The sequence below is a fragment of the Hyla sarda genome, chromosome 2, assembly GCF_029499605.1.
Source record: "Hyla sarda isolate aHylSar1 chromosome 2, aHylSar1.hap1, whole genome shotgun sequence".
Lineage (NCBI taxonomy): Eukaryota > Metazoa > Chordata > Amphibia > Anura > Hylidae > Hyla > Hyla sarda.
In genome coordinates this window covers 231,859,192-231,872,667 of record NC_079190.1, presented here as the reverse complement: position 1 = coordinate 231,872,667, position 13,476 = coordinate 231,859,192, and the positions used below count along the sequence as shown (strand labels likewise).

At 47.3% G+C, this 13,476-nt stretch overlaps 1 protein-coding gene across 1 annotated transcript in view; it reads right to left on the bottom strand.

Annotated features, from left to right (window-relative positions):
* Window positions 1-13,476, bottom strand: part of KIAA1522 (KIAA1522 ortholog) — a 62,406-nt gene that overhangs the window by 17,255 nt on the left and 31,675 nt on the right. Inside the window, exons 4-5 of the mRNA XM_056556556.1 lie at window positions 8,264-8,372; window positions 4,548-4,664 (exon numbers count right to left, since the gene is read on the bottom strand). Coding sequence (XP_056412531.1) covers window positions 4,548-4,664; window positions 8,264-8,372 — 226 coding nt within the window. The remainder of the gene's footprint in view (window positions 1-4,547; window positions 4,665-8,263; window positions 8,373-13,476) is intronic.

Genomic DNA, 13,476 nt, shown 5'->3' with positions numbered 1-13,476 from the left:
ACAAAGCAAACAGCTTTTTTATTATAAATACTGTATGCTTGTAGTAAAAACTTTCCATCTTTCCAATGGCACATAATTGGTCTATAAATGACCTATCACAAACTACGTTAACCCCTTTAGGAGGCAAACTATTTTTGGTCTTAAAGATTCAATTTATTTATTTATGTTTTTAATCTACATTTTGAGAATATATCTAATAAAGATGTTGGGAAAGAAAGAACATTTCCACCATTGTCTGTTTTTTTTAACAGCATTTCTCTGGAGTATATCTATGGTATGTCAACCGCATTCTCCAGGTTGTTACAATTACGGCAATAGCAAATATATAGGTATATTAGATCTTCAAGCTATATCTCAAATCAAACTGCGATAATTGTGAATCGCGATATAGTGATTTGCCCCTTCGCAAAATGTTGTGATTATCTAACAGCAGGCCGCACAATGGTAGGACCGGCAGCATGGGAGCCGACATTCAGGTGAAACATGGAAGCAGAGCCTGGCTCCGGCAGCACCTGTAGCCTCGGCTACCACGCATCGCGCTTTGGCCCCGTTTCTCCTCCCAGCAGTGTCCAGCACTGGGAGGAGGTTTTAACCCTTACACGACTGGCTGCCATATGTATATGGTGCAGCTGTGCGGCAGTTCAATGAAGTTAGCTCAGTAGCAGGAAAATATTAGGACATTACTGATCTGGGTGATGTCTGGCATTAACCCTTTAGACGCCACGATCAAAGTTGATTGCAACGTCTAAAATGACAAAAATAAGTGCCGGTAGCTCAGTGGAGCTGATAGGGCCACCTGTGGGTTCCCGATCAGCTGAGAGGATGGGGGTAGGGTCCCTACCTGCCTCCATTCTGTCCAATAGGCACTTGAAGAATGCAGGCGCCCTCAGCAGCCTGTAGTAATGGGGCACCGATAACACTGATCAGTGCTGTGCTATAGGCTCTTATGGCACAGCATTGATCAGGGTCTGCAATCACAAGCATGCAAGTAGAAGTCCTTATGGCAGAGTTTTCCAGACAGTGAGCCTCCAACTGTTGCAAAACTACAACTCCCAGCATGCCTGGACAGCCAAAGGCAGGGCATGCTGGGAGTTGTTATGCAACATTCAGGAGGAGAGCTAGGGCCCTGTCCCGGAGATCACGGGGGGTCTCGGCAGTCGAACCTCCCACAATCTAACACTTATCCCCTATCTTTAGTATAGGGGATAGGTTTTTGTACTCTGCCGTTGTTTGTTGTTTCTTTTTAACAGTATTTACCTTCCAGAATACATAATAATATATTATTTTTATAAGCTACTACAGCTCCTTCTACACCAATTATCCTGCTCAGCGGTGACATTTTACAGCAAAGCCAAAAATAAAAGGGTACTGAGGCTGGCAAGTGTACAGAGGCACAGTGAATTACAGTATTATGATGTGCAATGTGATAAGGTAATTTGGCTTTTATACTTGAGGAAGACTTCATGAATATGCAGTATTCCGGGTCTTTGCTCTTGCACTAAATTCATAGGGTCCATTCCATGTTTTCATGTTGTCTTTTTATTATGATCATGTGATTGATTTTTGTGTATTTTAACTTGTTCTATCACTATTGAGATAACTATGACTATGCGAATCAGTGCGTGAAACACGTCAGAGGCTCATATCTTGTACCTGTTTTGTCCTGTGATATGTGCTAATAAAGCAAGAAGATTTTACTCCACTCCTGGTGCCGGGAATATTCTTGTGTGTGGATCGTATTGATTTGAAGCTGGGGCGGTGCCGGCAGGTCCGTTGCACAGGTGTGTGGAAGTGGTTGGTGTGAAGCTGTACACTACAGTCCTTAGAAGCTTAAGATATTCTCTTGCTCCCATTCATCATGAAATGGGGTGCGGCTGAGCTGCTTGTCAACTAGAGCCAAAAAAGACCCTATGTATACCCTGTATTCAAGTCTATTAGGCCCTGACAGTATAGGCCGGTCGTAAGGAGTGCAGTGTATTAGGTAAACTATCTAAGTATTGCATCTTTAAGTCCCCTTGTGGGACTAATAATATAGAAACAAAGGTGGTAAAGTGTAAAAACCTTTTTACTAGAGTTCCTATCTTTGTATAAAGTTATCAAAACCTCATATGGTCCCAATGTAGAAAACTACAAATGGTCCAGCATAAAATAAGCCATCACACCGCTCTGACAAAAGAAAAATTTAAAGTAATGGCTCTCGGACTATGGTAACACATTAATCATACTACAAAAAAAAATTGAGCTAAATTTATATGGCTATGTCATCAGAAAAATAAAAGTTATGGCTCTTGGAAGGTGAGAACACAAAGGGATCAAAACTGGCTGCAGCAATAAAGGGTTAAACCAATACAGAAATAGCCCCTTAAGGACTGAGCGATTTCACGTTTTTGCATTTTCGTTTTTTTCCTCCTTGCCTTTAAAAAATCATAACCCTTTCAATTTTGCACCTAAAAATCTGTATTATGGCTTATTTTTTGCGCCACCAATTCTACTTTACAGTGACTAGTCATTTTATCGAAAATTCCACGGCGAAATGGAAAAAAAATAATTGTGCGACAAACTTGAAGAAAAAATGCAATTTTGTAAATTTTGGGGGCTTCCGTTTCTATGCAGTACATTTTCCGGTAAAAATGACACCTTATCTTTATTCTGTAGGTCCATATGGTTAAAATGATACCTTACTTATATCGGTTTGATTGTGCATTACTTCAGAAAAAAATCATGAATACATGCAGGAAAATTTATACGTTTAAAATTGTCAGTTTCCGAGCACTATAACTTTTTTATTTTTCTGTGTTCAGGACACTATGAGGGATCATTTTTTGTGCCGTGATCTGAAGTTTTTAGCATTTTTGTTCTGATCAGACTTTTTGATCACTTTCTATTCACTTTTTTGTGGTATAAAAAGTGATCAAAAATGCGCTATTTTGGACTTTGGAATTTTTTTCCGCGTACGCCATTGAACTTGCGGTTTTAAAAGCGGTATATTTTTATAATTCGGACATTTCCGCACGCGGTGATACCACATATCTTTATTTTTATTTTCACTGTTTTATTTTGTTACTAGGAAATGCCGGGTGATTTAAACTTTTAATTCAGAAGGGAATACCTGAAAGGGTTAACTTTTTTTTTTTTTTTTGCGAGCTCATAGCTCCTATGGGGACCTATGAGCTTGCAATGGCTGATTGCATACACAGATTGTTTCCTTGCCGTTGCATGGCAACAAGCTGTGTAATCGGCGGTTGATTGCTCCAGCCTGTAACTCAGGCATGGAGTAATCAATCAGAACCGGGACGCCGACGGAAGAAGGTAGGGACCTTCTTCTCTCTGGGTAGCTGATCAGGGCATCGTGATTTTATCGCGATGACCCCGATCAGCACGAGTGAGCAGCCGGGAAGCATTTACTTTCACTTTCGATGCGGCGCATCGGAAGGGTTAATAGCGCGTGGCCGAACGATCGCGGCCGCGCGCTATTAGCCGCGGGTCCCGGCTGTGAATAGGCGCCGGGACCATCCCGCTATGACGCCGGGACCCCGTGTTATAGACAGGGACCGGACTTTGGACGTACTCATACGTCCTAAGTCCTTAAAGGGGTATTCCAGGCAAAACCTTTTTTTTTATATATCAACTGGCTCCGGAAAGTTAAACAGATTTGTAAATTATCTGTAGAAATATATATATTAGGGCTCAGGGTTTGAGACAACTGGACAGGACCCTGAGCCCTAATATATATATTTCTACAGACAAACTACAATCTGACACCTTGGGTATAAGTGTCTAATTAGGTAGCCCGGGTTTATTTGGTGGGTAGTCAGACAAGAGCCTCTCCAACTCTTCTATAAGATTTGTAAATTACTTCTATTAAAAAATCTTAATCCTTCCAATAGACAGAAAACTTCAGAAGCTAATAGCTAACTGCTCAATGATGATGTCCCGTCCCGGGAGCTGTGCATGATGGGAGAATATCCCCATAGGAACTGCACAGCTCCCGGGACATGAGTCATCAGAGAGCAGTTAGACAGAAAACAACAACTTAACTTCAGAAGCTAATAACTATTGGAAGGATTAAGATTTTTTAATAGAAGTAATTTACAAATCTGTTTAACTTTCCGGAGCCAGATGATATATATAAAAAAGTTTTGGCCTGGAATACCCCTTTAAGGAGATAGAAGTGAACAAAACATTATCACAATATCTGTAATATATATATAGTAACCCTGCCTGTTTGCATTGTTATTCCTGGTGCTGCCAGAATAAAAGGATTTATTGTATTTGAGATGCGTGTATAAGATTTATAAAAAAAAAATAATAATAATAATGTATATACAGTATATTTACAAGTGTTGCTATTATGATTAATCTCCCAGGTCACAGGAATTTTAGCAGTGGAGTTTCCTGGCTGTATTGGGAAATACATGCCTAAGGCTCGGGCTATTTAACTGCGCCACCATTATAAGTTAACTTCTTACTTTCTTTCTAAGCACAATGTAGGAGTCGCAACATGTGATTTATATCATCCAGTGTTTCTAGAAGTCTGTGCTATTTACCAAGTTCAGCTGCAATGTGATGAGGCACTCCCACTACTGTAGCTCTCTTCTCCTTACGCTTCCTTCCTACCCTGTTTGATGGAGTTCTGGGTGAGTCATAAGGTCTAAATGTAGAACCTAGAAAAGAAAAACAATGGAAAGGAATGTAACAAGTTTCTATGATTCTGTAAGATCAAAATGATCCCTGAATGCTCTTCTTTATATCATTAAGGAAGACCTGTCATTTTATTATTTAAAAAAAAACCACTTATGAAGCTTCGGTCATATCTTTGTGCTGTTCTGTTCCGTTTTTATTCCTCCTAAATATTTAGTACTATATTGACAACTGGGCGTTACCATGTTACCATCAACCATTGTGAAAGGGTGTGTCCCTACACAGTAATTACTGATTGGACAGTCAGGATATACCCCCAACTGGTAACAAATAATTGTCAATCTAAACAAATAGACAATAACAGCTTCCAAAATTTAGTGTAGAAATCTTTGGCTTTGTGGGTCAAAACATAGTTTTGTAATGATGGAGAAAATATATTTTTTACATATTGCTTTCTCCACCCAACTATGGACATTTTCTCTTTCTATTTGTTTGGACTTTAATCTAGCAGATTACAAATTGCATCCTGAGTAGATTTAAAAGATTATTTAAAGGGGTACTCCACCCCTAGACATCTTATCCCCTATCCAGATGTCTGATTGCGGGGGTCCCGCCGCTGGGGACCCCCGCAATATAGCATGCACCACCCACCTATATCTGCTTCCGGCAGCGCTGGAGGTTCTGGCTCCCGACCACGGGAACGGAAGATCGTGACATCAAGACTCCGCCCCTGTGTGACGTCCCATCCCGCCCCCTCAATGTAAGTCTATGGGAGGGGGCGTGGGAGTGGGTGCTGCATGCTATATTGCGGGGGTCCCCCAGTGGCGGGATCCCCGCGATCAGACATCTTATCTCCTATCCTTTGGATAGGGAATAAGATGTCTAGGGGTGGAGTACCCCTTTAAGTGTGCTAAAATGAACCATTTAATACCAATTGCTAAATAATTATAAATTTCTCGAAGAAACATGAAATGACCAGCACAAGGCAGAGTTCTAAGAACATATGATTCTGAATTATTTAATGAGAAATACAAGTTTTTCTAAATCAAATGTCAAAATCTATGAATGTACTTAAAGGAGTACTCCGGCGCGCACTTTTTTCCTTTTATCCCGTCCGGGCTGCAAAATAAAAGAAAACACACTTTCTCTTACCTGCCAACGAGCCCACGGAGCTCCGGTACACTCCGGTACAGGTGTTCGGTCCCCGGGCTGTATTCTTCTTACTTCTTGTTAGCCCGGTACGTCACACGGAGCTTCAGCCTATCACCGGCCGCAGCGATGTCCCGCCTCGGCCGGTGATAGGCTGAAGCTCCATGTGACGTGTCGGGCTAACAGGAAGTAAGAAGAATACAGCCCGGGGACCGAACACCTGTACCGGAGTGTACCGGAGCTCCGGGGGCTCGTTGGCAGGTAAGAGAAAGTGTGTTTTCTTTTATTTTGCAGCCCGGACGGGATAAAAGGAAAAAAGTGCGCGCCGGAGTACTCCTTTAATAAAAGCTTCTAATTCACATGATTAACTCAGAGGGGTTCTTCAGAGGGGATAAACACTTTAGAAAATACTTAAAAAGGTCCCTTGACAGTAACTTGATCACAAAACGTCCCCCTGCTGGGACCCCTTAAAGATCATCTGAAATCTATAAAAAAAAAAAAAAAAAAAGCTTAGCATTAAGTGTTTGATTTTCCCTGTGGTGGCACTATAGGAATTTTTTTGTGTCACATTTGATTTTTGATTGGTCAGGGGTCTGGGGGGGGGGTTTAGAACTCCATGATCCCTAGAACAAGCCAGGAGAAGCGCTTGCCTCAACACTTCTCTCCCTGTCTTGCTTTTTCCTACACAAGACAAGCTCTATAGACTTTATATAGACAGTCACTGCAATGAACAGAGAGATTCACATGCCAAACACTTCTGGTTCTGATCCTACAGATCAGTAGGGGTCTGAATACCCAGAACTTGACCTATCAAAATAAAATAATTATATTATATACCGTATTTATCGGCGTATAACACGCACTTTTTAGGCTAAAATTTTTAGCCTAAAGTCTGTGTGCGTGTTATACGCCGATACCCCCCCAGGAAAGGCAGGGAGAGAGAGGCCGTCGCTGCCCGCTTCTCTCCCCCTGCCTTTCCTGGGGTCTAGAGCGCTGCTGTCGGCCCTTTTCACCCCCTGGTTATCGGCGCCGCTGCCCGTTCTGTCCCCCTGACTATCAGTGCCGGTGCCGATAGCCAGGGGGAGAGAAGCGGCGCCGACAGCCAGGGGGAGAGAAGGGGCAGCGGCACCCATTGCCGGCGCCGCTGCCCCGTTGCCTCCCCCCATCCCCGGTGGCATAATTACCTGAGTCGGGTCCGCGCTGCTCCGCTGCTCCAGGCCTCCGTCATTGCTATGCGCTGAACGGCGCGGCGCATGACGTCAGAGCGCCGCGCCGTGCATAGCAACGACGCTGGGGACGCACGACGGAGGCCTGGAGCAGCGTGGACCCGACTCAGGTAATTATGCCACCGGGGATGGGGGGAGGCAACGGGGCAGCGGCGCCGGCAATGGGTGCCGCTGCCCCTTCTCTCCCCCTGGCTGTCGGCGCCGCTTCTCTCCCCCTGGCTATCGGCGCCGGCACCGATAGTCAGGGGGACAGAACGGGCAGCGTCGCCGATAACCAGGGGGTGAAAAGGGCCGACAGCAGCGCTATAGACCCCAGGAAAGGAAAGGCCTTTCTCCCCCTGCCTTTCCTGGGGGTGTATCGGGGTATACACGCGCACACACGCACCCTCATTTTATCATGGATATTTGGGTAAAAAACTTTTTTTACCCAAATATCCTTGGTAAAATGAGGGTGCGTGTTATAGGCCGGTGCGTGGTATACCCCGATAAATACGGTATATATATATACATCTTTTAACCTTATAGGGTTCCCAAAATGTAAAACAAAAAGGGAGTGTGTATAAAAGTGAAATAAAAAAATTAATAAAAGAAAAATAAAAACAGAGCAAACTACCTCCCTAGCCCCCTGTATAAACACCCAATATAGTAATTACCGTGATGAAAAAGGCATGCAATTTAAAACATTATTAACATAATTCTGCGCTATTCATTTTAATAAAAAATATATTTTTTTTTATAACACACTATTATTTCAGACTTATTATTTTACATTTTCCCCTGATATGACCTAAATTTACTAAGATAAAAAAAAGCCTAATGTATAAACGGAAAAAAACAGCACAAGAATTTTTTTAATATTTGATGGAGAAGACACTTTATTTCTTTCAAATCTGCATGTAGTAAAGAAACTGCAAATGTATCCTGTCAGAAAGGGGTGAGGAGCCCAGTCTGGAAGTGATTTATTTATAAACAAATTTATATTTCTTATATTCGTGGGTTCAGAATTACAAATACAATGTATTTGATTGACACATTTCCCACCATTGGAGGGCAGGAAACAGAACTCTTCTCTGTTCAGCAAATTAAACCGTAGAATCAAGAAAGAAACAGCTGACAACCAGCTGAACAGAGCTCACAAAGTGGAACCTAGAACATATCATAAAAAAAAGATGAAGAGGTAGAACAATTTGTGGTAACCTCTGTTCTCTCACTGACATACATGGGTATTTAGTTCACACTTCTCTCACCTTTACGCTGGATCATCTCTGACCGAACAATCATTGCATCATCAGTGTTTTCCGTGGCGCAGGAATGTGAGCGAGTGCGGAACTCATTGTCATTTGTATCAGGAGTGGCCTATGGGATGAAGAAAAAAGGAAGATTAAAATAAATAAAAAAAAGTTTGGGAGCGACTACTGCTGTATATGTAATGTTTTCTCCTGCATGCTCCAGCCAATAACCCCGTCCTCCTCGGCTGTATATTCTGGTTAGTGTGGGTGACCCTGCTGTAAGTTTACCTTTAAAAATTAAGCACTGACTATGTGAAATAGTACCCCAGCTTTGTGATAGTTTGCTAAACGTGTTTTTGCATCAAGCAACCATTATTAAATCGTAATTATAGAAGGTGCTGGGTAAGTCATGAGGATATTTGCTTAAACCCTTAATGACACAGGATGTAAATTTCTCATTCAGCTCCATTGGGGGACACAGGAACCGTGGGTATATCTTGCTGACACTAGGCATACAAAAAAAGTCGGCTCCTCCCAGCAGGGTATACCCCACCTACTGCCTTAGAGACACCCAGTTTTAGCTTAGTGTCCTAGGAGGCAACACGGGTCTGGATTGCTCCAGGCCTGGTCTATTTTGTTATTTTTTAGAGTTAGTGTTTAGATTTTTTTCTTCTTTTTTGTTTTTCTAGGTATGGGCGACAGGAGCATGGCGCTGCCTGTTTCCCCACGTGCGACTGAAGGGCACGGTTCCATAGAGTATGGTCCGTTAACCCTTCCTCGCCACCGGCCAGCATCAGGTTTGTACCTTGGGTCCGGGTCACCTATTGCCTCTGCTCGCCCCGCTTAAAGAAGCCTGGCATGATGCAGAAGGCTTAGTCTGGTGAAGACTTCTGGGGAGAGGACTTCTAGGGAGGTAAGTATACCTCCATAGTCAGGTGAGTATGTTCCCCCGCACCCCTCTCACCCACCCCACTTCATCTAACCTAGGGCTCCTCAGGGGTCAATCATAAGGATAACCTTTATTATCAGGGTTGGAGGGTCCTTTTGTTGTGAGGAAGGGGCACTTTTGGGGGTCTGCGGCTGTTTTTCTGGGGAACTGGCCGCGACTGCGGCATACTTGTATTCCGACAGCCGTCCCCACACCCGGTGAGGCAGCTGCTGACTTCTCCGGGCGGCATTTGCGGCCGTCCGGTCCGGGACCTACCCGCTTCTTCAGTTCGCGGACGGTCTCGACTATTATTATCTCCGGCAGCCGTCCCCGCAGTTGGGAGACGGCTGCCGGCTTCACAGGCATCAGGGCGGCATGTTCGGCCTGGAGCCAGGGCGCTACTTTAGCCCGCAGCTTTGGCCTGGTCCTGGCCGCGAGTAGCCCCGCCCCCTTATTTCGCGCTCTCTGCGCGTCCAATGAGCGCAGCGCTCGCACGGGGAGGGCAAGTTCAGCCTATCCGGCGGCAGCGCGGGCACGCCAGGCTTTTCTCAGCCCCTCCCATGCTAGCACGCGCGTGGGAACTCCTTCCCTACGGGATCACGTGACGCTGCTTCGGGTCCAGCACGACTCTCCTCACAGACGCTGCTGCACTCTGCTCCTGTGGGTCTTCCCTTTCTTCGGCTGCTGCATTTCTGCTTAATCCAGCCTGCTGTCCTGTATTCCTGAGGCTGCAGGGACGTCAGTCAGGAACCTGGGTGAGCTTGTTCCATTTTTCTTCTGTCACTAGTTAGCTGTGCTTGGCAATGTCCGCCCTACTCCCCCTACCCAAGATGACCCTTCGGTGCATGTGGCCCCTGACCTTGCCCCGGTTTGGGTGTCTTCCCTCCCCCAAACTATCTCAGACTTGGTACAGGTTTCCAAGGAGGTAGCTACGGCCTTAAAGCAGTCTTCCTTGCGTCCCCCTCGGGAGACAAGTTCGGCGTCTTCGGACCGTCATTTATCCTGACTCATCTCCTGAAAACAGGCACCGCTCGCGCTCCAGGTCTCCCGCTCCTAGGCAGCGCTCCCGGTCACGCGGCCGCTCTCCTAGGGGCCATTCTCGTTCCCCAAACCGCCTTACCAGATCCCGGTCACCTAGATCGGGAGCCTCCACTAACCGTTCCCGATCTCCGGGTGAACTAGCAGTCTCAGACCTGGCTCCGCATTCGGATTCTGAAGAGCTGTCATCCATGTCTGACTTGGTGGACAGCTTGGTGTCTGCAGTCAGGGACACCTTCCATCTACAGGAGTCTGGACCTTCGGACCTTGCTCCTGAAGTTTCCTTTATACGTACTCATCGCTCTCCCAAGGTTTTTCATCCTAATAAGGAGTTTGATGACCTTCTGGAGACCGCCTGGAAGCTTCCGGAGAAGCGCTTCCAAGGCGCTAAACGGTTAAAGACTCTGTGTCCATTCCCTCAGGATCTTATCTCTAAATGGACCATTCCACCATTTGTCGATCCCCCAGTCTCCCGTTTATCCAAATCCACCACTCTACCGTTGGCGGATGCCGCTTCCTTTAAGGATCCCGCGGACAAGCGGGTCGAGAATTTGGCCAAGTACACATTTGAGGCAGTGGGATTCTCCCTGCTTCCAGCCTTCTCTTCAACCTGGGTCGCGAAGGCCTTATCGGTGTGGGCTTCACAGCTCCGTCAAGGGCTGTTGTTCAGGGCCTCCCCGGATGATCTGGCTGAGATTGCTCTTCAGGTTTCAAATGCAGGTGAATATTTATGCCAGGTTTCATTGGAGTCTGCTCGCTGTGCGGCTGTCGCGTCTCGCAATCTAGTCGCCATTCGTCGCTCTATGTGGCTCAAAGCTTGGAACGCCGATTCGGCTTCCAAGAAATCTCTGACGGAAATGGCCTTTACTGGCGGTCGCCTTTTTGGGAAACGGCTAGACAAAATCATTTCCGAGGCTACGGGCGGTAAAAGTTATTTGCTTCCCCAGAACAAAGCGCGCCCTGTGGCTCGTGGGGGTTTTCGTAAGTCGACCTCCTTTCGGTCCTTTCGCTCCATGGGCGCCAGGATAAATCAAGCTCCTCACAGGGTAGGCAGGGCCTGTCCTTCAAACTTCACCCCTCATGGAAGCAGGATAGCCGTTCCAACCGATTTCCCGCAAAATCGGGAACCCGCAAACCTCCCTCGACCTGAAGGGGCACCCCCACCCGGGACTTCGTCTCGGGTGGGCGGTTGCTTACTTCTTTTTCGGGACGTCTGGTTGCCGCAAGTCCAGGACTCTTGGGTTCGGGACATTATCTCCGACGGTTACCGAATCGAGTTCGCTTCTTTTCCCCAGGATCGTTTTTTTCGGTCCCGGCCTCCTCATTCACCTGCTCTGGCTGCAGGTTTTCATTCTGCCATTTGCACTCTGCTGCAACAGGGTGTCATTGTGCCCGTTCCATCTCAGGACCGTTTCAAGGGTTTCTATTCAAACCTCTTCCTTGTCCCCAAAAAGGAGGGTTCGGTCCGTCCGGTTTTGGACCTAAAACTCCTCAATCGACATCTCCGACTTCGCCACTTCCGAATGGAGTCGCTACGGTCGATTGTTGCATCCAAGGATCAGGGCGAATTCCTGTCTTTAGTGGACATTTGGGATGCGTATCTCCACATCCCGATTTATCCTCCTCATCAACGTTTTCTACGTATTGCCGTTCTGCAGGGTCACTTTCAATTTGTGGCTCTGCCCTTTTTACCAAGGTCCTGGCGGCTGTCATGGCCATTCTCAGGTCCCGGCGGGTGTCTGTCCTTCCTTACCTGGATGACCTGCTTATCAAGGCCCTGTCCCAGATCCAGAACGAGGAGAGTCTCCACATCACCCTGCTGACCCTAACCAGCTTCGGGTGGCTGATCAACGAGGAGAAATCCAACCTTTCTCCCTCCCAGTCTCTGGTTTTTCTGGGCCTCCGGTTCGATACTGGAAGCGCCCGAGTTTTCCTCCCAGAGTGCTCTGCTGTCTGGCGTTCGTCACTTGAGACGCCCGCATTCAGTGTCCATGCGTTCCTGCATGGCAGTACTGGGCAGAATGGTGGCGGCCATGACGGCTGTTCCGTTTGCACAGTTCCGTTGCCATCCGCTTCAGTGGGCCATCCTGTCCCACTGGGATGGATCCCCCTGTCCTTTGATCACCGGATCCGTCTGCCCATCTCGGCTCGCCAGTCTCTTCTTTGATGGCTCCGCTCTCCTCTCCTTCAGAGCGGCCGCTCGTTTCTACCGTTGAACTGGCTGGTTCTTACGACGGATGCGAGCCTCCTCGGTTGGGGGGGTGTTCTCCTGGACTGGATGGTCCAGGGCCGATGGTCCCCTCAGGAAGCCAGGCTTCCTATCAATGTCCTAGAGATCCGGGCAATCTTCCTTTGTCTCCGGCACTGGGAGTCTCTTCTTCGGGGTCGCCCAGTTCGCATTAAGTCGGACAACGCCATGGCCGTGGCGTATGTAAACTGCCAAGGGGGCACTCGCAACAGTGCGGCCATGACCGAGGTGTCCAAGATCTTGATCTGGGCGCAGCGCATGGTTCCCTCCATATCAGCAATCCACATCCCGGGGGTAGACAACTGGGAAGCAGACTTTCTAAGTCGCTCCTCTCCCGATCCTGGGGAGTGGTCCCTTCACCCGGAGGTGTTTGAGTCCATTTGCCGTCGTTGGGGGGGGGGGGGGTTCCGGACGTGGACCTCTTTGCGTCCCGCTTAAACCCGCAGGTTCCAAACTTCGTGACAAAGTCCAGAGATCCTCTGGCTCTGGCCACGGACGCCCTCGTCATTCCCTGGTCTCTGTTCACTCTCCCGTACCTGTTTCCATCACTTCCCCGAGTGCTCAGGAAACTCAAGGCGGAAGGCGTATCGGCCATCCTAGTGGCTCCGGATTGGCCCCGCCGCTCTTAGTACGCCGACCTGGTTCGGCTCGTGGCGGACGTTCCTTTTCGGCTGCCAGATCGTCTCGATCTTCTTTCTCAGGGTCCTCTTTGCCACCCCAATTCACAGCCGCTGCGTTTGACGGCGTGGGGGTTGAAATCGCGGTATTGAAGGCTCGCGGTTTCTCATCTGGGGTTATTCGCACTATGCTCAGGGCGCGTAAGCCGTCCTCTGCTAGGATTTACCATAGGACTTGGCGGGCTTATTTTCGGTGGTGTGAGGCCCGCTCTCTTTCTCCGGTTTCTTTTTCTCTGCCGAACCTTCTGGCGTTTCTGCAGTCGGGTCTTGAAACGCGTTTGGCTCTTAGTTCTCTCAAGGGTCAAGTGTCGGCGCTGTCTATTCTTTTTCAGCAGCCTCT